Source organism: Brachionichthys hirsutus, chromosome 20 (genome assembly GCF_040956055.1).
Source record: "Brachionichthys hirsutus isolate HB-005 chromosome 20, CSIRO-AGI_Bhir_v1, whole genome shotgun sequence".
NCBI lineage: Eukaryota > Metazoa > Chordata > Actinopteri > Lophiiformes > Brachionichthyidae > Brachionichthys > Brachionichthys hirsutus.
The window spans coordinates 9,341,241-9,363,717 of record NC_090916.1 but is presented as its reverse complement, the minus strand read 5'-3'; the positions used below and the strand labels follow the sequence as shown (position 1 = coordinate 9,363,717).

At 58.8% G+C, this 22,477-nt stretch overlaps 4 protein-coding genes across 5 annotated transcripts; 2 read left to right on the top strand and 2 right to left on the bottom strand.

Moving 5' to 3' along the window:
• The first annotated feature begins 387 nt into the window (after positions 1–387).
• On the top strand, positions 388–4,626 carry wtap (WT1 associated protein). The gene is made up of 8 exons (XM_068753671.1): positions 388–524; positions 1,011–1,048; positions 1,126–1,181; positions 1,262–1,320; positions 1,410–1,537; positions 1,623–1,801; positions 3,271–3,425; positions 3,506–4,626. The coding sequence occupies exons 2-8, from the start codon at positions 1,019–1,021 to the stop codon at positions 4,147–4,149; spliced, it is 1,251 nt and encodes a 416-aa protein (XP_068609772.1). The 5' UTR covers positions 388–524; positions 1,011–1,018; the 3' UTR covers positions 4,150–4,626.
• A 388-nt stretch (positions 4,627–5,014) lies between these two features.
• On the top strand, positions 5,015–7,477 carry acat2 (acetyl-CoA acetyltransferase 2). 2 transcript variants are annotated; one of them, XM_068753444.1, is made up of 9 exons: positions 5,015–5,166; positions 5,346–5,480; positions 5,561–5,664; positions 6,227–6,344; positions 6,423–6,566; positions 6,645–6,767; positions 6,840–6,994; positions 7,086–7,196; positions 7,270–7,477. In XM_068753444.1, exons 1-9 carry the CDS (start codon positions 5,049–5,051, stop codon positions 7,438–7,440), a joined length of 1,179 nt encoding a protein of 392 aa, XP_068609545.1. In that variant the 5' UTR covers positions 5,015–5,048; the 3' UTR covers positions 7,441–7,477. The 2 variants fall into 2 exon arrangements, with proteins under 2 accessions (XP_068609545.1, XP_068609544.1); XM_068753443.1 differs by having other exon boundaries at positions 5,561–5,742.
• A 14-nt stretch (positions 7,478–7,491) lies between these two features.
• On the bottom strand, positions 7,492–10,900 carry tcp1 (t-complex 1). The gene is made up of 12 exons (XM_068753442.1): positions 10,800–10,900; positions 10,235–10,320; positions 10,022–10,150; positions 9,704–9,801; positions 9,518–9,628; positions 9,262–9,443; positions 8,879–9,005; positions 8,599–8,774; positions 8,404–8,527; positions 8,136–8,328; positions 7,893–8,056; positions 7,492–7,803 (listed from the first exon to the last, which is right to left on the bottom strand). The coding sequence occupies exons 1-12, from the start codon at positions 10,870–10,872 to the stop codon at positions 7,590–7,592; spliced, it is 1,677 nt and encodes a 558-aa protein (XP_068609543.1). The 5' UTR covers positions 10,873–10,900; the 3' UTR covers positions 7,492–7,589.
• Positions 10,901–11,260: 360 nt separating this feature from the next.
• Positions 11,261–21,606, bottom strand: LOC137909134 (pleckstrin homology domain-containing family G member 1-like). The gene is given in 20 exon segments (XM_068753557.1): positions 11,261–13,091; positions 13,217–14,732; positions 14,895–15,005; positions 15,076–15,252; positions 15,348–15,391; positions 15,471–15,563; positions 15,655–15,688; positions 15,972–16,058; positions 16,889–16,912; positions 16,914–16,985; positions 17,076–17,191; positions 17,194–17,257; positions 17,336–17,467; positions 17,615–17,695; positions 17,697–17,766; positions 18,981–19,027; positions 20,340–20,409; positions 20,694–20,794; positions 20,869–20,988; positions 21,361–21,606. Coding segments are annotated over 20 exon segments (4,080 nt in total). The 5' UTR covers positions 21,592–21,606; the 3' UTR covers positions 11,261–12,201.
• Positions 21,607–22,477: the final 871 nt, after the last annotated feature.

Here is a 22,477-nt window from a genome sequence, read left to right as displayed (position 1 = left end):
AAAAATGTTCCACTGGCTTCATTGAAGGTTAAAACACATAATAATAAATAAAAGGCGATAAAGCCTTCAAAAAGTATTCTGAAGCCAACGAAACCATGAAATGTTGGCAGTGACGCGCCAGAATCTGGCCGTTTTTTGGGGCCAACGATCATGTGGATCGATTTCTAAAATGAACAAAAGATAATCACCAAAAAATGGCAGTCGTAAAGTTTTTGGAATTATGAATGAAATGATAACTGACTATCGCAGTCTAATTATAACTTTCCATTTCCCATGTTTCTCCGCCGCTTCTCGTGTCAGAGTGAGCGCTCTGTTCCGTGATCACGATCTCTGGCCGTGCTCTGCAGCAGCCCGGGTGAACGCGTCGGCCCGCGAGCCATTCTGCCTTCAGTGACGAAGATGATGTTTGTGAGGCCGAGACGACTCAGCGATATATAAATACACCGCGAATCCGACCAACTTTGCGCCTCACGAAGAACCCGCGAAGCCCAGAGGATCTAGAAACGTCGACGGAAGCGCGTCCGGTGAGTGTTCTTCACGGTTTGGGCCCGAGATCTGCAGCCAAGATCCCGCTAGTTTCAGGAAAAGGAGCGCAGGGGAGGGAGGCATTTCCTTCTCCGCCATTTTGTGATAACAAGGAGCCTAAATCGGAGCCAGCACTTGCATGCTGCCAGGCAGGAAATATATACACATATATATATATATATATATATATATTTACCTGTGGTTTGTACTTTCAAAGCCTTTGTTGGCATCGCTAGCGGATGCTAAACGTTAACCTTGGTTAGCTTATTTAATTCCCGCCGCAGCGGGACGTCGCTGTCGCCGCACAGGCTGCTCGCACTGACTGCTAATGCTAACTTTCATTTGATCGGCCCGATAATTGGCTAAAGCCGCGCGCAGAGCGGGCTTAGACGGCCTGAAAGCCCGACTGCATCGCGTTGTTCCGCCGCTGACCGCGACGCGTCCGGCTCGGAGGTGCGGCTAATGACGGCTTTCTGTCGTTTCAGAGTTCACGATGACCAACGAGGAGCCTCTGCCCAAGAAGGTGAGCGTCCTTTCGTGCTTTCGCGGCGCGTCTAACGCGGCGAGCTGCTCCTCTGACCGGGCTTTGGCTTTCTGCAGGTTCGCCTCTGTGAATCTGACATGAAGACCCTGACCCGGGAGGAGCTGTGCACCAGGTAAACGGAAGGTTCTGCTGCTGGCCCTGCCGGCTGTGCGTCGGATCGGCTGACGGTTCCGCATGTTCTGCCCCTCTCAGGTGGAAGCAGCACGAGGCCTACATGCAGGTCCTGGAGGCAAAGTACGCAGATCTATGCTGTAAGTCCGCCCGTCGTTACGCCGGCGCGGGTCGCTCGGCAGGGGTAGCGGTCCTCTCACGCGCCTCTTCCTCTTCCTCTTCCTCTTAGCCAACGACGTGCCGGGACTGAAGGAGTCCGAGGAGAAGCTCAAGCAGCAGCAGCAGGAGTCGGCACGCAGGGAGAACATCTTGGTGATGCGGCTCGCCACCAAGGAGCAGGAGATGCAGGAGTGCACGGTACGCGTTCACGATTACGGGACGCGGGAGGCCCCCCAGGTGAACCGCTTCTTAGCGGAGACCCTCCGTTTGTCTCGCCCCGCAGACCCAGATCCAGTACCTGAAGCAAGTCCAGCAGCCGAGCGCGGCCCAGCTCCGGGGCTCCATGGTGGACCCGGCCATCAACTTGTTTTTCCTCAAAATGAAGGCTGAACTTGAACAGACTAAGGACAAACTGGAGCAGGGCCAAAATGAACTGAGTGCCTGGAAGTTTACGCCTGATAGGTAAAGACAACAAAAATAACTCCCCTCCTCCCCCCAAAAGCCAAGACCTCCTCGCCCTCACCCAACTGCAGGCATGCAGGAACAATGGTGTGTGTGTGTGGGGGGGGGGGTCAGACTGCAACCGGGTTTCTGCTGCTACACGTCACATAACCTCAGACAGAGCGGTCAGGGTTCAGCTCGTCCCCTCGACGTCCGCGGGCCTGAAGGAGTCCGGACTGTCCCTGGAGAGGCGGTCCCCCGCTTCCCAACACGGATACGCCCCCCCCCCCCCCCCAGCGCCTCAAGGCAGACAGCTGACATGTTAGCTAGGGGGCTGTCAGGGAGGGTGAACCTCTTCCAGACTATTACCACACTCTGTAAAGACATTGACTGTGGATCACAACACGAGCACGCACACACACACACACACACACACACACACGAGACCGCCTGAGACACACAAAGACTTCTTGGACAGTTTAGATAACTCGCAGGAACACGAGGAAGCTTTCGAGGGTTTACAGTTGAGACTTTGGGGGAGGAGCCGCTAGACATGATGCTCAGACGGGGAGCGGAGCCAGATCCTCAGCCCCCCCAGAGGACTCTGGTTCCGGGTCCATTCTCCTGCGGGGGGGGACGCTCACGGTATAGTGTGTTTACATGTTTTCTTTTTGCGACTTGTTTGGTTTTGTTCATTTGATCTCTGCTCTAGTTTCTCTGAAACGACCGCTTGCTGGTGTGTGTGTGTGAGTGCGTGCGTGTGTGTGAGCGTGCGTGCGTGTGTGTGTGTGTGTGAGCATGTGTGTGTGTGCGTGTGTGAGAACGGCTGGTGGTGTTTCCTCTTGCACAAACGTTTGCACCGTAAAGATGAGTTGCGCTTTGATTGATCGGCCTCCTGCTGGCGGTTCACTTCCTGTTCTCAAGCTGAATGCGAACGTCTCCGTCGAGTCGTGTTCACGAGGTTCTGACCACGTCCTGATTGTATTTGTGTGTTGTTGTTGTTGTTGACCTCCATCTCTCCCTCAGCTGTTTACACTCACACCCAATCGCTGAACCCGAAGTCCTTTACTGTAAACGCTAAACGTGCTAACTGACGGAGGGGAAGCCGCCTTTAATCTGGATTAAATCCCAGTGACGTCGTTCTGAAGCTCCCGTTTGTAAAATGCTCTTTTGTTTACATGTGGACTTAAGTTCCTGGACCTGGAGATTCTGAAGCAATAGTTCAAAGGGACGAGGGCGTGGCTATTCATCGGCCCCGGCGCATGACGTGACCCTGAATTAACCTGATTCAGTTTAAGAAGTCATTTCTGTTACAGGATTCGTGTTGATTTGAAACTGAGCTGTGATTGGATGTCCCGCTACCCTGAGGCGGACCCGCTGGACTTCCCTGTTGGGCCTTAGCCAATCAGGCGGTAGAAGGGGATCGGTGCCCTCTCTGTGACCTTCGTCGCCTGCTTCGCTGTGTGATGTGAGACTTGTTTCGTTTGCAGCCAGACCGGGAAGAAACTGATGGCCAAGTGTCGAATGCTGATCCAGGAGAACCAGGAGCTGGGCCGGCAGCTGTCCCAGGGACGCATCGCCCAGCTGGAGGCGGAGCTAGCGCTGCAGAAGAAGTACAGCGAGGAGCTGAAGAGCAGCCAGGACGGTGAGCCGAGCAGCCCCCGCAGCGTAACGCCGTGTTTAGGCCTGATCTGCGTTCTCACTGTCCTTTGCCCCCCCCCCCAGAGCTGAATGACTTCATCATCCAGCTGGACGAGGAGGTGGAGGGCATGCAGAGCACCATCCTCGTCCTGCAGCAGCAGCTGAAGGACTCTCGCCAGCAGCCGCCTCAAACCCCGGGGTCTCTGGCCGGAGCGGGGCCCGGCAGGACTTCCCCCGCCGCCCCCGGCTCGTCCGCCGAACCGTCCGCCCAGCCGGAGCAGGCCGGCGCCCCCCCCGAGACGCTGGGCAAAGGCTACGGGGCGGTCTCCAACGGACCGAGCAACGGCAGCTCCTCCCAGAGGAGCGAGACCACCACGCCCAGCCTGTACCGGGAGGTGAGCAGCACGGAGGAGGACTTCCCCACGTCCCCCGCGGCCTCGAGCCCCGGCGAAGCCGAGACCAAACTGTCCAACCACTCGGGGGAGGCCTCGGGGAGTCAGACTGCTGCGGGGAGAGCCGGAGGGAGCCAGCTGAGCGCGGGCTACGAGAGCGTGGACTCCCCGACGGGCAGCGAGACGTCATTGACTCAGCACTCGAACGACACGGACTCCACCGCCGACCCCCACGAAGACAAGGCCGCCGCGGTGACCAAGGGCACCAGGACTGCAGGGCCGCGGCACGCCCAGAACGGCCTGGACTCCTGCGCGGGCGACGCCGTGGTTTTGTAATGTACTCTCTGACGTGCACGCTCGTTTCTTTTCTTTTTTTTATACAACATACAAACAAGGCGACACATGCTCAGTCTAACGCAGCGCCGCTGTCGGACATTTTGTTTTCACCCCTCTCCCCTCCCCCTCCCCTCTTTGTGTCGCTTGACAAGGATTCGACAGGTCTGGGTTGTTAGATCGGAACGGAGTGGATGTATGATTTAAAATAAAGTTAGTCTGTTTCATTCGGCGTTTGTCTGAGCACGTCTGCGATGTCGTCCTTCCAGCTCTGGCGTTGACGCGCCTCCGAACGTCGGTGCGGTCGCTCGGCGACGTTCAGGCTCGTTTTAGATGTTGGCCTGTATTTCTTTAAATGCTATTTTAATTTTTTCATTGAGGAAATTGAATTGAGTAGTTTATATGCGACATTCATATTATCCTGACATCAGTCCTTTTTATGTACTGACCAAATACCAATAAAGTTTTTTTTTTATACTACGATGTGAAAGCCGTCATTACGACCCGGGAACGCAAACGGGTAATCGGATCTAAATACGTCTTCCTGGACTCGATGTCCAGCTCGAGGATGAAGGTATAAAAATGAGGTTCTGATTTAGTCGTAATTAACTGATAATATTCGACACCAGTGTTTCCCAGAGTGCCGCGGGGAGTGATCTAATGTCTCTGTTCCTCTCTGCCGCTAACTCTAGCACAGCAACTTCTCCTTGCACTGCAAAATAATAACGGCGTTTATACGGGCTGCGTCATCCTCCGACCCGCCAGGGGGCGCTGTGGTGCGTGTCTCCCGTGGCGCAAGAAAGAACGGATCTCTCACTTCCGCGCCTGTCAGTGTGTACGTCATCACGTCAAGCCAACTGGACAGCAAAAGGGGCGGGCGGGTTCGGTGACTCTTCCTGTTTATGTTCGTCATTGTCGGCGGAGCTCCGTTTGTCTTCGGTCCAGCCGAACCGGAACACCGCGAAGTCAACATGAACCCCGACGCCGTCGTCATCGTTTCCGCTGCGCGGACGCCGATCGGTGAGAATTGATTACACGCGTTAATACCGGGACGACGCGCTGAGATCGGGTGGAATAATATAAACGTTTGATTTAGTCAAGTGGAGGTGAAGGAGAGCCTTTCAGTTTAAAGCCCCCCCGCGGATCACCTGTTGCTGATGACGTCAGCGGGCCCGTGTCGTCTTGTCTCCCGCGGTCAGGCTCCTTTAACGGCGCTCTTTCCACGGTTCCGCTGCGTGACGTGGGCTCGGCGGTGATCAAGGCGGTCCTGCAGCGGGCCGCGGTGAAACCGGAAGACGTCTCCGAGGTGATCATGGGACACGTCCTGACGGCAGGTGAGCGCTCAACCAGCGTCTGCTCCCGTGCTCTGCTGTGATTGGTTAACATCGCGCGGTGACGCGTTTCCTGTGCGCAGGTCACGGGCAGAACCCGGCGCGCCAGGCCAGCGTCGGCGCGGGCGTCCCGTACGCGGTGCCCGCCTGGAGCTGCCAGATGGTGTGTGGGTCCGGGCTGAAGGCCGTGAGTCTGGGGGCCCAGGCCATCCGGGCCGGGGGGGCCTCCGTGGTGGTGGCGGGGGGCATGGAGAGCATGAGCCGGGTGGGTTCCGAGACCACGGTCACCCCCCACGGATTACCCCCCAATGCCGATGTGTTCCGTATCATGACTCAGCATAAATACTTACTTATACTTACCATAAATATAATCGGATTACACAAAATGTATTCAGGTTTACAGATTCTGATGATGATGATGACGAAGGGTGTGCCTGAGCTAATAAATGACGTCACGGACCCGATCCGGGTTCAGGATCCAAATGAACCACAAACAGAACGCCTTTTTAAATAAAGTGAATAGAAGATCTGATCAAATGAAGAAAAAGAAAAAAAGAGCCCGAGGATTAGAACTAACGAGAAATAAAAACTTAATAAAAATGATGCGCTAGCGGATTTCTCTTTCTTTTCTTTAAAGAAACCTCATTAATAATTTCAGGAGGATTTTGAAAGTGTTTGTTACACAAAGGATTAAAATCTTTCAGAGATAAAATAAAACGTCGGAGTTAAAATGCCTTTGTTCCCGCCAGACTCCTCACGTCGTGCACCTGAGAGGCGGGGTCAGGATGGGCGACGCCTCCCTGCAGGACTCCATGGTGGCCGACGGCCTGACCGACGCCTTCCACGGGTACCACATGGGCATCACGGGTGAGCCGGGCAGAGGACGCGCAAACGCACGCCTCCCATTGGCTCCTGAGATGAACGCATTATTTTATTCTCCTGCAGCGGAGAACGTGGCGACGCAGTGGGGGGTCAGCCGCGAGGAGCAGGACCAGTACGCCGTGCGGTCCCAGAACCGAACGGAGGCCGCGCAGAAAGCGGGACACTTCGACAGAGAGATCGTCCCGGTCCCGGTCGCGACCAGACAAGGCGAGGGGGGGGGGGGGGCGGGACTTATCGTCCGGGTTAGTTTGCATTTCAGCGCTAACGTTCGTCTGTCCTGCTCAGGTCCGGTGGAGGTGACGGCCGATGAGTTCCCACGGCACGGCTGCAGTATAGGCAGCCTGTCCAAGCTCCGCCCCTACTTCATCAAAGATGGCAGCGGAACGGTCACTTCCGCCAACGCATCAGGTCAGCGGCGTTCGCCGCGCTACCCGGCCATAATAACGACGAACGAAAACCAAACGAGCTTGTTTTATTCAGGAATCAACGACGGAGCAGCAGCGACCGTCCTCATGAGCCAATCGGAGGCCGCGAGGCGGGGCTTAAAGCCCATGGCGAGAATCGTATCGTCAGCCCAGGCGGGCCTCGACCCGGCCGTCATGGGAACCGGACCGATCCCCGCCATCAGGAACGCGGTGAGCGATCCGACGCACATTCCAACCCGTGCACGTTTACCGGTACATCCGGCCGTGTCGGACGAGCGCCGACCTTCCCGTCTCGTCGAAGGTGGGGAAGGCCGGCTGGCGGCTGGACCAGGTCGACCTGTTCGAGATCAACGAGGCGTTCGCCGCCCAGTCCGTCGCCGTGGTCAAAGAACTCGGGCTCGACGTGGACAAGGTGAGCCGGAGACGTAGCGTCCGTGCTAGGAAGCCACGGAGCGGCTAGCAGGTTAACCGCTTCACCCCCCCAGGTGAACGTGAGCGGCGGCGCCATCTCCCTGGGACACCCCCTCGGTGCGTCCGGCTGCAGAGTCCTGGTGACCCTCCTCCACGCGCTCCAGAGGACCGGCGGCCGGAAGGGCGTGGCGGCGCTGTGCGTCGGGGGCGGGATGGGCGTCGCCATGTGCGTGGAAACGGTTTGAGTTAAATAAAGTTGGTTTAAATCACCGAATGAACCAATCAGGAGTCGTCTTACATCTACTGAAGCTTTATTACACGTCCAAAAAGCAAGTCGACAGAACGGGGCGGAGCCTAAGCGCATAAATACAGAACGGATCCGGAGCGCTCGGGTCTAACCGTTCAGAGAGCCCGACTGCACGGCGTCCTGGTACGACTGCCCGCCCTCCTTCTGCTCCGGGAACAGCTTGATGAGGTCATCGATGCGGAGGATGGTGATGGCGGCCTCCGTGGCGAACTTCAGGCTCTTCGTCTTCACCATGGTGGGTTCGTAGACGCCGGCCTGGCGGTTGTCCCTCGGCTTCCCGTTCACCAGATCCAGACCGATCCTGCAAGACGGAGGGAGTCAAATGGGGGGGGGGTCGGAAAAACCGGGAACCCGGGGGAGGGGAGGGGCCGACGGCACCGGGACACGCACCACTTGAGGTTCTTGCGTTCGGGGTTGACCTGCGCCTCGTTGTGGAACGCCCGAAGCTTCGCCACCAGATCCGTGGAATCCTGCGCGGCGTTCACCGCCAGCGTCTTCGGGATGACGAGGAGGGAGCGGGCGAACTCGGCGATGGCCAGCTGCTCCCGGGATCCCTGGACGGCGGGAAGGACCGGGAGAAACTCAGCCAACGCGACCACCGAGTGGGCGTGGCTTTGACAGGAAGCCCCTCACCATGCTGGTGGCGTAGTTCTCCAGGTAGATGGAGAGCGCCGCCTCCACAGCGCCCCCCCCTGGGACCACCGACTTGGACTCCAGCACCCTCTTGACCACGCAGAGGGCGTCGTGCAGCGAACGCTCCATCTCGTCGCACATGAAGTCGTTGGCGCCGCGCAGGATGATGGACGCCGACGTCCGGGCCTTGGTGCTGAAACGGAGCGCCGGAGCGTCAGACACACGGGAGGAGAGGCGGGAACGCCGCCGCGTCCGGCGCCGCTCTTACTTCTTGACCAGGATGAGCTCGTCGTCGCAGACGCGCTCCTGGACGACCTCCTCGGCCTGACCCAGCATGGCGGCCTCGAAGGTCTCCTCCCCCTCCAGGTTGGTGAGGGAGGGGCAGACGGTGGCTGGGGAGGGACAAACGGGGTAAATAAACACGAAGACGGTCGTCCAACGGCGGCGCCCCGTCAGACCCCACCTCCCGTTGCCTTGGCGATGCGTTTGAGGTCCTTCTTGAGAACCCGTCTCACCGCCATCGCCCCGGCGTCCATGAAGTACTTGAGACACATGTCGTCGATGGCGCCGGTCGTCAGGACGACGGTGGCGCCCGCCGCCAGGATCTTCTGGACCCTCTCCTTGGTGATGTCGGATTCTCTGGAGCGACAAAAAAAAAAAAACGACGTCGATTCGGGTTCGCCGGCCGGCGGACGCAGAAGGCCCGCCCCCCCCGGGGGAGGAGCCCCCGCCCCCGCACGCACCGTTGTCTGATCTGGTCCAGCTTCTCCGGGTCGCTGATGACGACCTGGACGCCCATCTTCATCTTGGTCTTCTGCAGGGCGAAGTCCAGGCAGGCGATCTTGGCGTTCACGACGCGCTTCACCATCCCTGCGAGCAGAAAAGACGAGACATTCGACGGGCGCCGAAGAGGACGAGACGTCCCCCGCCGTTTGTCTGGCCCGGAGGCGGCGCCGCAGCTCGGGGGGGGGGGGGCTGCGGCCATGTTCCTCCAGAGCCGGCGTTCTCTGTCCCACGCGTATCACCGCCAAACGCCACGTCAGGCACGGCAGTAAATTTAAATGGGAGTCGGGCGAGGCGCCGGAGCGCCGCCGCCGCACCGTTCCGGGGCGTCCCGCCGGCCTACCTTGGGCGCCGACCGTGCAGTTGAGCGCGTATCCGTTCACCAGGAAGCTGTCCTTCTGGCTGCGGCCGTGCGCCTTCAGGACGTTCACCGAGTTGATGGGGTATTTGGCCACGCCCTTGGCGTCCACGAACTTCACGGCGATGGCGGCGTCCACCACCATGCTAGCGAAGAACTCGGCGTCGCTGCGGGTCGGGGGTTAAGCGTAGCAACGGCGTCGCGCAGCAAACGTGTCGGCGGCGGCAGGAAGGAAGGATACGCCCCGATGATCTTGGAGGACATGGACGTCTTCGCCGCGTTCAGCAAACAGTCTTTGCCCAGCTCGTCGGCGCTGATGGTCAGATTCTCGTTGATGTAGCGGACCGCCTCCCTGGCGGGGGGGAAACGGCGCGTTAGCGGCTCGGCCGTCCATCCGACCGGCGGACGGATGGCGGCGGCGCCTTACTTGCACGCTAGCCGGTAGCCGCTGATGACGGACGTCGGGTGGATCTTCTGCTTCACCAGCTCGTCGGCGCTCTTCAGCAGCTCGGCGGCGATGATCACCTGCGAAGGGTTCGGGTTTAAAACGGGACACAGGGGGCGGGGTTTGTGCCATCATTCCATTAGGGGCGGGGCAACGAGGACGCCCCGCCCCTTCAGACGCAAATGGGCGCTTGCTCTGTCCTGTTAGCATAGCCGCGCGTCCGTAATGAAGGGCAGACGCGCGGTACTAGGACAGGACGTGGACCCCCCCCCGGCCTTCGTCTCCCCCCCCCCCCCTCACCACAGACGTGGTTCCGTCTCCGACCTCCTTGTCCTGCAGGTCGGCCAGCTCGCACAGCACCTTGGCCGCCGGGTGCTCCACCTCCAGCAGCTTCAGGATGGTCGCGCCGTCGTTGGTGATGGTCACGTCCTGCCAACGCACAAAAACAACTCGGTCAGGACGACGTCGAGGAGACGGACGGAGACGTGGGGGACGGGTGAACGGGACACCGACCCCGATGTCGTCCACCAGCATCTTGTCCAGGCCCACGGGGCCGAGGGAACTCTTGACGATGTTGGCGATGGAAGACGCAGCCATGACTGCAAAGACGAGGACATCACCGTTAATCACTGCCCTCACGAAAGGGCGACCTTTGGGTGGTGACGTCATGTGGGTGGTGACGTCACTTCAAGACTGCAGTGGGATTTAAAACAATCCTTGCGTGGGTTCGTTACTGCCATCAGATGATTACTAGCATGCCCTGCGCCTATGAAACCTACAAGGAGGCTAATAGCTTAGCATCCCACTGTGGCTGGAGAACAGGTACATGCTAAACGCTAGCTCCCGCCTTAAGTCAGACGATCACGAATCGATAATTAATCGTGTCGGTGTAACGTGAACGCGCTGTGCGCGGCCGAATGAGAGCAACGATGCTAGTTTACAACGCTAGCTAGCTAGCATTAGCGTTAGCCGCACGTGCGTTAGCGGCAGATGAAACCGCTTCTCGCGTCGATCGATCGTGACGCAGGAAGAAAAATAAATTACACGAAGCGAGAATCGACGCGGACGGAAAACTCACCATTTTGGGTGCGAACCGATTCGCCGGTCGTTCGCTGGCCGAGAACGTTCAATGGACCGTCTAACAGCGACATCTTCGGACCGCAGCACAAGCCAGAAGAAAGGGAGGGGCGCGGTGCGTTATGGGTAAAACCGGCGTCATGGGGGAAGCTTCGAGAATAAAATTATCGACTCCGCGTTGCGGCACGCGGGGTTTCGGTTGCGCGTGATTTTTGATCGGTTACTACGTTCCGCGCCACACAGAACCATAATCAAAGCAGAAAATAGTGGTTTAGAGCGGCGTTTCTAGAAAACTACCTTTCCCGGCATGCCTCACGCTCTCCAGTCAGTGCGCCCCCTGCTGTTCATGTTGCAGACTGATATTTGCAATGGGTCTAACGCTGAATTAAACTGCCCGATAAAGGCATAAACAATCAAATAAGTAATAAATAATGTTGAATCAAGAATAAACAAAAACACAAATGAGTTTAATCGGAATTTATTACCTCCAATACATCGTCTCGTTCAGCAATGGCAACTAGGCAGTAAAAAAAAATACAGTACACTTAACTTAAACATTAAAGCCTTATAAAGCATACAAGAATAAGTTCCCTAAAATGTACATCTTTACAAAGTGTTTACAAATAACATGTAAAAAAAAAAAAGGAAAAAAGTGCAAACAGATTTGGTGAAGACTGACGATCCCCAACGGTAAAAACAGAGGACAATAAAAAGTACTTCATATCCTTCCAAGTTTCGCCCGTCGTCTTGTGCTTCTCGACTTTTGATCTGAAGCTTGAATTAAGCAGCGCCTGATAGAAAGTCTGAAAACATTCACAGCATTCGATTCTAATCCGTCTTTGCCCCTGAATCCGACCGAAACCACCTCGATAATAAATAACGTTTATCGTACGACTGACGTGTTTCTCGATTTAATGGTGACGTGGGCCAAAATAAAATACGTTTAGTGACTTGTGTTTATTCCTTATTAAAGCTACACCTAATGAAATCCTTCCCTTCCCATCATCAGTAGTGCGACAGCGTCCCGTAACGTGAACCAAGCAAACGAATAGTTGACTTTAATATGAAAAGTACACCAAAAGTACAGTACTGCAGTATCTCTCTTTGATTCTCCCCTCCGTGGTCCCTCTTAGGTTAAAGTTAGCGTGATGAAATAAAGAAGCCACGCCCCCTTGGTGCCCGCTTCACGCCACGCGTCCCTCAGATCAGAAGACGTAAAAGCATCCGATTTATTCACCGGCTCAAAGTCACCGCGACTGAACGGACATTTTGGGTGAATCGTTCCTTTAACTTCTTTAAAAAGCCGATGTTTAGTTACGCTTACCGCTTTAAAACAACAACAACACACACAAGCTGTTAAAAATGGAGCCCGAGCGGCGCCGTGTGCGTCGGCGCCTCCGGGCTCAGGCGAAGCTGCTGGAGCTCAGACACCGGAACTTGTCTCGCAGAGACCGGACGATGTTGGGCTGGCTCTGCTGCGGCTCGCTCCACAGGTACCCCTCCAGAGAGCCGAGCGGGTCGCGGGACCGCGCCGGCGTGCACGGGAGACTCCGGGTGTGGGCGGGCCCCCGGTTCTGGTTGGTCAGGTCGCCCAGCCTGTCCTGCTCCTGCTCCTGCTCGTCCTCCGAGCGGATCTCGACGTAGTCGTCGTCGTCTTCGCCGTCGTCCTTGAAGTGAGCCAGGTAGCTCTGGGCGCAGCTGAGCGAGCTCAGCGCCGAGGCCCGGTTCGGGACCGCCACCTGGGGGCCGTCGTGCAAGGCGAGGTCCGGCTGTCCGTGGTTGAAGCGCGCCGGGAGGCTGCTCTGCCGGCCCACCTGCCCGAGACTGGGACTGGCGATCCTGTCCGTGGATCCGTTGCAGTCGAGTCCAGACTGGTTCTGCACCGGCGGCTGGGGGCCCGGCGGCTGGCGGCCCGGCGAGCTGCCGGACCGGGCCGGAGGCTCAGAGGAAGAATCTCTTTTAATTGAACTGTACACATGCTCCTCCGTCTCGCCCGGCGCCGTCAGGCTCCATCTCTGGGACGGTGGGCCGGATGGAGAGGAGGGGGGGGTCTGAGTCTGGAGGGAGGGGTTGGAGCAGGAGGCGGAGCTTAGTCTGCAAGGCGGGAGGTCCTTCACCTCGCTGGAGGACATGAAGCTCGCCAGCTCCCCGTTGCTGTAAGTGGAGTGCAACCAATCGTCTTCCAGGTCGGTCTCGGGCACGGTCGGATGCGTCGGATTCCAGCCGGCCGGGGCAGGAGCATCCTTAAACACCACCTGCTCATAGAGCTGGGAGTACTCCGCTATCCGGGCACCTGGACCGGGGACACAGGACACGAAGACGATGTGAGGAAGACAAACAGGAAGCGGAATCCCAGAATCCTCCGGCAGGAAACCGAAACAACCAGCTGAAAGAAGGCGTGGCGGCGGATCGTGTTACCTATGGCAGCGCCGCCTTGTTTCTTTTCTTCCAAGATGGCCGCCAGCTCCTTCTGCTTCCTGTCGGCTCGGGCCCGGCTGCACGAGTCGCCGGCGTCCACGCTTCTCACGCGCAGCAGCTGATTGGCTCTCTTTATCTTCTGGCTGTACTGCCGCGCCATCAGGAACACGCGGTTCTTGGACTTATCGACGAGTTCCAGGGGCAAGTCCACGGGGTCGCCCAGCAGGAGAGCGGGCGTGGCCGGGGGGCCGTCCAGGGGGGCGTCCAGGGCGGCGAGCGCCTCTGGAAACAGGCCGTGGCGCTCCTTGGCGGTCGGATCCCGCTGAGGGATCTCCACCAGGTCGTCGTCCTCCAGGCGGAAGCTGCCGCTGCTGAGGCGAGCCAGTCGCCTACGGAGGTTCCGGACTGTTCCCGGGGGGGGCTCTGGGGCGGGGCTACGGCCTTCCTCTCCAGCGGCGCCCTCGTCTTGACGATCCGGGAGGTAGATGACTGGGATGGCGAACGATGGCGCGGCTCCGGGACCGGCTGTCAGGGAGGGGGTCTTCGCCGACTCGCCCGCACCAACAGGGAACGCCGCCGGGAGTCGCTCCGCCTTCTTCTCGTTGCTCTTGATGTAGTTTTCCAGGTCGTTCCAGATCTCGTCGACCTGCTCGGACATCTTGTCCCCTTCCTGCGAGCGCTGAGATGACGTCTCGGAGGCGGAGCCATCGGCGTCTCCCTCCCCCCCGGAGTGGGGGCTGTGGTTCAGGTCTGGGTCCAGGACCAGACGGCTGCCTTCGGTGGTTCCTGGGGGGGGCTCCCTGAAACAGATGGCGTCATAAACGTTCTCCTCTACGATCTTCAGGTCGCGCGTCCCAAACGTCCTTCCGTCCTGCATGGAGGACCGATCGCTGTCGGAGGACGTCTCCGGGACATCCGGGGCGTTCGGGGACCCGCGCGCCCCGCCCCCCCTCCCGACGAGGCCCATCCTCTTCAGGTCCTCGTAGCTGATGTTGTCGTACACGTTTTCGACGTCGTCCATCGCCAGCTGCTCCGCCGAGGACGACGCCTCCGGATCGTCGTCGGCGTGGACCACGTCGGTCCGGTCGTCCCGCGGACTGGGCCAAGCCTCTGTAGCCTTTTCTCCCGCGCTGCTTGCCCTCCGGAGCGCCCTGCCCCCGGTGGCTGGGGGGTCGGTCTGCACGACGGGAACCTGTTCCACGTGCCAACTGCAGGGCCGAGCCGTCCTGGGGGGCGAGGCGGCGTCCGAGCGCTCTGCGGGAAGCTCTGGTTCTGGTCCACACGGCTCTGTGGGGACAAACATCTGGTAGATGTCCTCCTCGTCCTCCTCGTCAGGCTTCGCGGTCCTCCGGCGGGTGGGGAACATGGCTCGGCGAGCGCGGTGGTCGGCCCAGATGTTCCTCACAGAGGGGTCGCTCTCTGGGACGGGAGACTCCGGAGGTTCCTCCGTCACGTGGGGCGTCCTAAGAAGCGGTGGGTGGTGACCCCCGTCCCTCGTCAGGGACTCTCTGGCTCGCTGTGGCGAAGAGAAAAGACGTGTCGTTCAAGAAGTCCAAAACGAGGCCCAGACCCCAACATGGCCGCTCCGGAGCCTCAGACACGCCCGTCGAGGTCAAGGCTGAGGCCCCCCCACCCAGTGGCCCCCAGTGGCTCGGACCGGGACCAGAACCGACCCTACCTGCAGGTCTGCGGCGCTCATGTTGAAGCTCTTCCACTTCTCGATGCTATCAACGGACGCCTGAGCGTTCAGCCTCTTCCGACTCGGGACTTCCAGGCGCTTCCCGCCCCCCTGGAAGCAGATCCGGAAGCGTCAACGTCGCTGCCTGAAGGACCCGAGACGGAATCTGTGAGAGACTCACCAAGCCGCTGTCGTCTTCGTCGTCAGCATCCTGCAGATGCGGCTCCTCGTCCCTGTCACTGTGGTCGCCAGGATCCAGGGACTCCTGTGATTGGTTGATGAGGCTGCGGCTTCGACCAATTGTGCCCAAAGCCAGCTGGGACACGGGCGACAGCAGGGCGGCGCCCGCGCTCGCCCGCTGGAGAGAAGCAAGCGGTCAAGTTGACTCGGATTCGTTTGAGGCGGGAAAAAACGTTGGAAGATTTCAGTCCCGATCCGGAGGATCCGGCTCACCTTTTCACCGTTGGCGGCATTCTTGAGCAATTTGGCCAGCGGTTCTGGGAAGCCAAACGAGCAGGTTGTTAATACATTCTTCCAGATCCGTCTCGGTCGCTTCCTTCCTTCCTTCCTTCTCACCTTTCCTGCGTCCTCGACGAGGCGTCGGCCCGTCCTTTGTTTTCGGGGCGTCTTCCTTGTCTCCGTCGGGGCTGTAGCGAAACCCGGGATGATCTGCAGAAACGGGACGACCACGGCGTGAACGGGAGCGTTGATCCAAACGGGCTTGAGATTAAACGCGTGCGAAGAGGAAAAGGAAACTCACGGATGGCGTCCATCTCCAGAATGGCTTGCTTCGCCTAGAAGAAAAGCAGAGCGGCGATTAAACGGTGGCGGCTGGATTCCGTTTGCCACAAGGTGGGGCCCTACGGCAGCCCGACGAGCACGTTTATGCAAGCCGAGTGAACCTTCTCAGAACCCCCCCCCCCCCCAGAGGGAAAAGGTTTCCATTTGCAAATGGATGAAGAGGCGGGAAAGCGAAAGAGAGACGGCGACGAAGCGCGGCGGCCGGAGACACATTCCCACACGCATCCCGTCGGAAGCCCACGGAACCGGAGCCGCCGGCCGGCGAGCCGCTCTGACCTTGGCGGGGATCTTGGCCGGGTGGTTTTCAAGGATGAGTCTCTTGAGGTGTAAAATCCACATGCGCTTGTCGGGCTGCGATTTAGCCTGAGGGCGAAACATCACAAGGAAGATCACGTCAGGAACGCCGCGCGTCCGGGACTTATCCGGAGCATCGTTTGGTTAGGTAACAGATCATCCCAGACGTCCCGGCGAACAGCGCCTCAGCTGGCATTATCCTCCTAGCTCGTGGCGTGTAGCTGGCATTAGCCACTTAGCACGCGGCCTGTAGCTGGCATTAGCCTCCTAGCACGCAGCGTGTAGCTGCCATTAGCCTCCTAGCTCGCGGCGTGTAGCTGGCATTAGCCTCCCAGCACGCGGCCTGTAGCTGGTATTAGCCTCCTAGCTCGCGGCGGGTAGCTGGCATTAGCCTCCTAGCTCGCGGCGTATAGCTGGCATTAGCCTCCTAGCTCGCGGCCTGTAGCTGGCATTAGTCTCCTAGCTCGCGGCCTGTAGCTGGCATTAGCCTCCTTGCACGCGGCCTGTAGCTGGCATTAGCCTCCTAGCACGCGGCCTGTAGCTGGCATTAGCCTCCTAGCACGCGGCCTGTAGCTGGCATTAGCCTCCTAGCACGCGGCGTGTAGCTGGCATTAGCCTCCTAGCACGCGGCCTGTAGCTGGCATTAGCCTCCTAGCTCGCGGCCTGTAGCTGGCATTAGCCTCCTAGCACGCGGCCTGTAGCTGGCATTAGCCTCCTAGCACGCGGCCTGTAGCTGGCATTAGCCTCCTAGCACGCGGCCTGTAGCTGGCATTAGCCTCCTAGCTCGCGGTGTGAATCTGAGGGGCAAGCAATCATCGCACCAACGCTGCAGCGAGCCGCACAGTCTAACCCCGGGGTGTGGTCACTGTCACATAGACTCCGCCCCCACGTCGCCTCACCTGGACCGTGTGCTGAAGTTTGGGGGTTCTTGTAGTGGAAGACGCTGAAACTCAGCGGCTCTTTGGGAATCACTTCCACCAGCATCAGGTTGCAGCACTGCAACGGACAAGCAGGAAAGTTGAGTCAACGGGACCCGGAGCGAGCAGGAACGTTCCAGCGCTCCCGGCCGGAACGCCGCGGACTGACCAGGATGTGAGCTTTGTACGTGTAGGTTTCCTCCCGCTTCTTGGTGATGAGGAGCAGTTTGTCAAACAGGAAGAGGGTTCTCTCATTTTTGGCCCGCTGGAGACGAAACGTTCCTCCAGAACCAGCTCGCCGTAGCCAATCAGATCGGGGCCCTTCCAGTTGGTCAGCAGGCTCTGGATTTCCTGCAGGAAGCACGAGGGCAGCGGGATCGTTTGATTTCCTCGTGCGAGGGAAAACCAAGCGTCTCGCCCAAACGTTACCTGCAGCCTGACGGCGTGCTCGTGCCTCCGCTTCATGTCGTTGATGTGCCACGCCACTCTCTGCATGGTGTCGATGGCGTCCTGCACCACCTCGCGCGTCTCCGTGTCCTTCTCCATGTGATTGGCGATTTCCTGCACGGAAACTGGGAATCAGCTCTCGGACACGCCCCACACCCGTGTGTGTGTTTGTTTTGGTATGCACAAAAACATTAGCGCCATGCGTGTCTCCGTGGGCGTGCCCGTGCACGCCGCCGGGGGATAATGGTCTGCCTGACGTACGTGCAGCAGCAGGTGGTACTTGAGGATCCTCTGCACCGGCTTGAGCAGGTAGGAGCCCAGCGGCAGGGCGTGGCCCAGAGATTTCCTGCCGCTCGCGGAAAAACTTTGCCAACGCCTTGTTCCTCATGCACTCCGTCAGCACGGCCACCGACCTGTGGAGGGAGGAGGCAGCCAATCAGAGACCGGGGACTGATGGCGACGAATCATCAGTAAATGACGGCGGATGAAATCCGTGGAATCCGCATCCGGTGCAGGAATCCTGTTAGCATGAGACATTAGCAGTCAGCGTTAGCATTTAGCCTCGCAGCCTCAGGATCAAAGCAGTCGTTTCGCTAATGTTCTGCACGGAAACGGGGTGCAGCAGTGCCTCAAGGGTTCAGCCAATCAGAGCACAGACACATCACAACTTTAGTCCCTAGAAAGTACCTGCTCTGGAGGAGGAGGGGCTAAAAAAAGAGTCTGGGAAGTCTGACTTTTCCCGGGTCTCCTAAAAATGCAAAAAGATTTGAGTTTTTTACATGTTGGAAAAAGTCCTCCGATTAGAACGGCAGGATCTTCTGTGTGTGTGTGTGTGCGTGTGTGTGCGTGTCTGTGTGTGCATGTGTGTGCGTGTCTGTGTGTGCATGTGTGTGCGTGCACACGCATTAACATGGACAGTGGAAAAAGGCGAACAAAGAGATTTATGCTTCTCCTCTAAAGTTTTCTTCCTCCACGCGGACGCAGGAATTCCAGCGGCGCTCCGCACAGGCCCGGCATTGTTCCGGAGGAAAGCCGACCTGGGAGCGCCGTGCATCTGCAGCCTCTGCTTGTGGACGTGTGTGTCGGGCGTGTGTGACCTCGCTCCGGGGGGGGGGGTCATCAGCTGCGAAGAGGATCCGTCACAATGAGCTCATTCAAACGCGATCCGAGCGCCGCAGCGGCGATGCCCCGCCTCCTACAGGGCGGGGCTCGTCAGCATCGTCGCAGCCCTTGTATCAGGGGTCGAGCACGGACCAGACTCATTAGCGGGGTATGCTACGATGAGGTGGCAGTTATAATACCCCCGTCTGTCAGCGCGAGCTGCACCTCCGTCGAGAAGGTGGCAAATAGAAGAATGGAAGGAGAAGGCGTGGAGCGTGAAGGAGGGGGGGCGGGAGGGAGCGAGGAGGAGAAGGCCCCCCAGGCACAACCGAAGGTAGACACCTTGACTCCTGCCGAGGCGGCTCCTGTGTAGCGCCCCCCCCCCCCCCCCCCCCCCGGGAGGGAAACGGAGGCCGAGGCATTGATCGACCGTCACAATGGAGTCACACGAGACGCTGGGAAGACGCGCATGCAGGCGAGATCCCGGCAGCGCGACACAGGAGGAGGACACAGGTGAGCGTCGTACCTTGGGTAGTTGGTGCAGTACTGGGTGTAAATGTGGAATTCCTCACTCTGGAAAAACACAAACACAACGGGGAGGTGGGAATTAGCATCGTGCTATAGCTACGCTATGCTCAATGTTGAACTGTACAAATAAACCAAACCCACCTAGCTTCCTCTGCCGCTGAGCTAACGCTGAGCTAACGCGCTCATTAGCGTGGTTGTTTTTACGCAACGACGTGTCAGGAAAGAAGTCCAGCGAAGAAATGTGACGTTAGCGGCTATCAGGAAGCTTCATCATAAGCTGCTCCGGGAAGACTGGGAATGTGATAAACGTAGGCCCAGAAGGAATATCTCTAATTAGGCCCCGCCGTCATTCGGATAATTCAACCAACCCAAGCAGCGCATCCGACCAGAACCTCCCGGCTCGCCAGCCCGAGGCGCTCCGTGGGAACCGCCCTAAATTGAAGAGCAGGGCTCTCCTCCTCGTCTCCGATGGTCGCCCCGGCCTAAACGCAACCAGATGTGCCGCTGTCACACACACACACACACACACACGCACACACACTCCTAATATCCAGAGCGTGTATTTCTGCGTCCGACCCTTGAACCCAACGGTCGGACGAGAGAACCCCACTCAGAAATTACACAGAACGGAGTTGCGGCGACGAAGAACGGCGCTCCGAGAGAGGGAGGAGCCGTAAAGGAGCGGTTCACGTCCAAAGGGGCCGACTCGGCACGGGACGGCAGCCAATCATCCGAGAGGGGGACGAAGAGTTTCACAGCGTGGTCTTCCTCACACAAACGGGCTTGTGGTTAGTCCGGCCTAACGACACCAAAGAACTGGAATTTAGGATTCGGGTTACCAGAAGCCGCCTGCGGGGGGAGGATGACGAAGAAATGATGAAGCCACACACACACACACACACGCACGCACACACACGCACACACACACACACGCCGCCCGCTGCTCGCCGGTGACATCACGTCTCCAGCCGGCGGTCTGGCTGCAGATCAAACTACGGAGGCCTGAAGCTGCCAGAAATCAGAAATAGTTTTTACATTTAGCCCCCCCCCCCCCCCCATCCCGTAAACGCTGATTCTACATTTGGACGGTCCTTAAAGTTCCTCTCCAGAGCCCCGCCTCCAGCTGTTTGGATGAGGAGGAGAGTCGGCCGCTAGCGAGGCGTTTAAAATCCTGCCTCTGTGACAGGAAACGGGGAACAGCTGATGGCGTGCGTGTGTGTGTGTGTGTGTGTGGGGGGGGGGGGGGCTTTTAAATGCAATGAGGTTTGATGTCGTCTTTGCTAAATGCAAGCGTCTGATCGGTTGTTCTCACGCTGAACGTGGTTTATTGATCATAAAGCAGCGCATTTGCCGTTACCTTGGAGACGAAGCACTCTGCGATGGCGGCGGGGTCGGCGTCGCACTTCTCCAGGGCGTGGAGGAGGTCCCTGAAACAAACCAGCGTGAGACGGGAACACGAAGCGTTCCTCCCATCGTTCCCGACAGTCAGGAGCAGACGGCCACGCCCTTCCCAGAGCTCATCAGGTGGTCACGTGACTTCCAGGACGTTCCCGAGCGCCGCAGCGCGTTCATACCGTTCGGAGAAACGAAGGGATGGATCCGTTTGTTTTCTACTAAGGGAGGACGTTTTCACCGGGAGGCGTCTGTTTGTTGGTGTGCGTGCGCGTGTGTGTGCGTGTGCGTGCGTGTGCGTGCGCGTGCGTGCGCGTACCTGTTGAAGTGGTAGATGTCCTGGATGTTGCCGAACAGAGATCCTTTATCCTCGGCGCTCAAGGCCAGTCGGGATTGGCTGGAGATGGACTCCAGGTAATCCTGCAGACGGAAATCCAGCTTTCAGAGCTGCCGCTCCGAACGTGCACAAAGAAATAAAGATGGAGGTTCCTTACCTCCACAAGGCTGCGGAGGTCTTGAACATAGGTCCTCTCCGTGTCCAGGATCTCCTGCACCACCCGGTCCACGTACGTCCTGGGTCCCTGCTCCACCCGGTCCACGTAGGTCCTGGGTCCCTGCTCCACCCGGTCCACGTACGTCCTGGGTCCCTGCGCCACCCGGTCCACGTACGTCCTGGGTCCCTGCTCCACCCGGTCCACGTACGTCCTGGGTCCCTGCTCCACCCGGTCCACGTACGTCCTGGGTCCCTGCGCCACCCGGTCCACGTACGTCCTGGGTCCCTGCTCCACCCGGTCCACGTACGTCCTGGGTCCCTGCTCCACCCGGTCCACGTACGTCCTGGGTCCCTGCTCCACCCGGTCCACGTACGTCCTGGGTCCCTGCACCGGACCCAGGTTCTCTCCTGCCTCCGGGCTCAGCTCCGGCTCTGAACGTCGGGTCGCCGTCTCCCCACCGCTCCGTCTTCCTCGTCCTCTCCCTGCGTCCACCGCTCCATCATTCCCGTCATCTTCCTCCCGACATCCCAGCTGCCGTGCCGGGACCAGTTCCAGTCGGATGGCGCCGGAGTCTCGGTCCGATGGCGCCGCCTGGCTGCAGTGAGGAGCGGCGACGAGGGCGGAGCGGCTGCCCAGCGAGCAGTGACTGTCCCGGGAGGAGGCGGAGGAAGACGTGGAGCTGTAGCTGGTGGGCCTGTCGGCGCCGTCGGGCGAGGAGTCCATGCCAAGGGCGGAGCAGCGGCGCTGGGACGCGTGGCGGAGGCAGCGGGCCGGAATGTCGACGGCGCTCAGGGCTGAGCCGGAGTCCGGGACTTCAGGAAGAGGAGGCAACACATCGGGCAGGTAGGAAGAATCGTCTAGAGGAGAAAAGGGGAGAAAAGGGGAGGAAGGAGGAGGTTCTTGTTACGCCAACTTTCCCGCCACTTTAATATCTGACAGCAGAGCTTCTACCTCAACCTCGGCGGTTCTACTTCAACCTCGGCGGTTCTACCTCAACCTCGGCGTTTCTACCTCAACCTCGGCGGTTCTACCTCAACCTCGGCGTTTCTACTTCAACCTCGGCGTTTCTACCTCAACCTCGGCGGTTCTACCTCAACCTCGGCGGTTCTACTTCAACCTCGGCGGTTCTACCTCAACCTCGGCGGTTCTACCTCAACCTCGGCGGTTCTACTTCAACCTCGGCGGTTCTACCTCAACCTCGGCGGTTCTACCTCAACCTCGGCGGTTCTACCTCAACCTCGGCGGTTCTACCTCAACCTCGGCGGTTCTACTTCAACCTCGGCGGTTCTACTTCAACCTCGGCGGTTCTACCTCAACCTCGGCGGTCCTACCTCAGCCTCGGCGGTTCTACGTTTGCTGCTCCGTTCTGAAAGGTTCTAACCCAATCCCGGCTGGAAGCGTAGGCGGTTGCATTCTGCCTTCGGACCGGACCGTGTCTCCATTAACCTGCAGCAACACGCCCCCCCCCCCCCCCCCCCAACAAACCTTCTACCTATTGCATATTTTAAGTACACGTTTGTCACATCGGCCGTGTATAATTACTGCAAACCAATAAGCCCACGGTCTAGACCGTCGGCGGACTCTGCGACACGCCACCGTTGCTAAACAA

What these genes read in the sequence shown, in the direction of transcription:
- wtap (XM_068753671.1), top strand. Translation starts at nt 1,019, where the DNA reads ATGACCAACGAGGAGCCTCTGCCCAAGAAG. An exon ending in AGGAGCCTCTGCCCAAGAAG is followed by an intron (nt 1,049 to 1,125) that starts GTGAGCGTCCTT and finishes GGCTTTCTGCAG; the next exon opens with GTTCGCCTCTGTGAATCTGA. An exon ending in CGGGAGGAGCTGTGCACCAG is followed by an intron (nt 1,182 to 1,261) that starts GTAAACGGAAGG and finishes TGCCCCTCTCAG; the next exon opens with GTGGAAGCAGCACGAGGCCT.
- acat2 (XM_068753443.1), top strand. Translation starts at nt 5,049, where the DNA reads ATGTTCGTCATTGTCGGCGGAGCTCCGTTTGTCTTCGGTCCAGCCGAA. An exon ending in GGGACACGTCCTGACGGCAG is followed by an intron (nt 5,481 to 5,560) that starts GTGAGCGCTCAA and finishes TCCTGTGCGCAG; the next exon opens with GTCACGGGCAGAACCCGGCG. An exon ending in CACTTCCGCCAACGCATCAG is followed by an intron (nt 6,768 to 6,839) that starts GTCAGCGGCGTT and finishes TGTTTTATTCAG; the next exon opens with GAATCAACGACGGAGCAGCA.
- tcp1 (XM_068753442.1), bottom strand. Translation starts at nt 10,872, where the DNA reads ATGTCGCTGTTAGACGGTCCATTGAACGTTCTCGGCCAGCGAACGACC. An exon ending in ATCGGTTCGCACCCAAAATG is followed by an intron (nt 10,321 to 10,799) that starts GTGAGTTTTCCG and finishes TCGTCTTTGCAG; the next exon opens with TCATGGCTGCGTCTTCCATC. An exon ending in GAACGCAAGAACCTCAAGTG is followed by an intron (nt 7,804 to 7,892) that starts GTGCGTGTCCCG and finishes TCCGTCTTGCAG; the next exon opens with GATCGGTCTGGATCTGGTGA.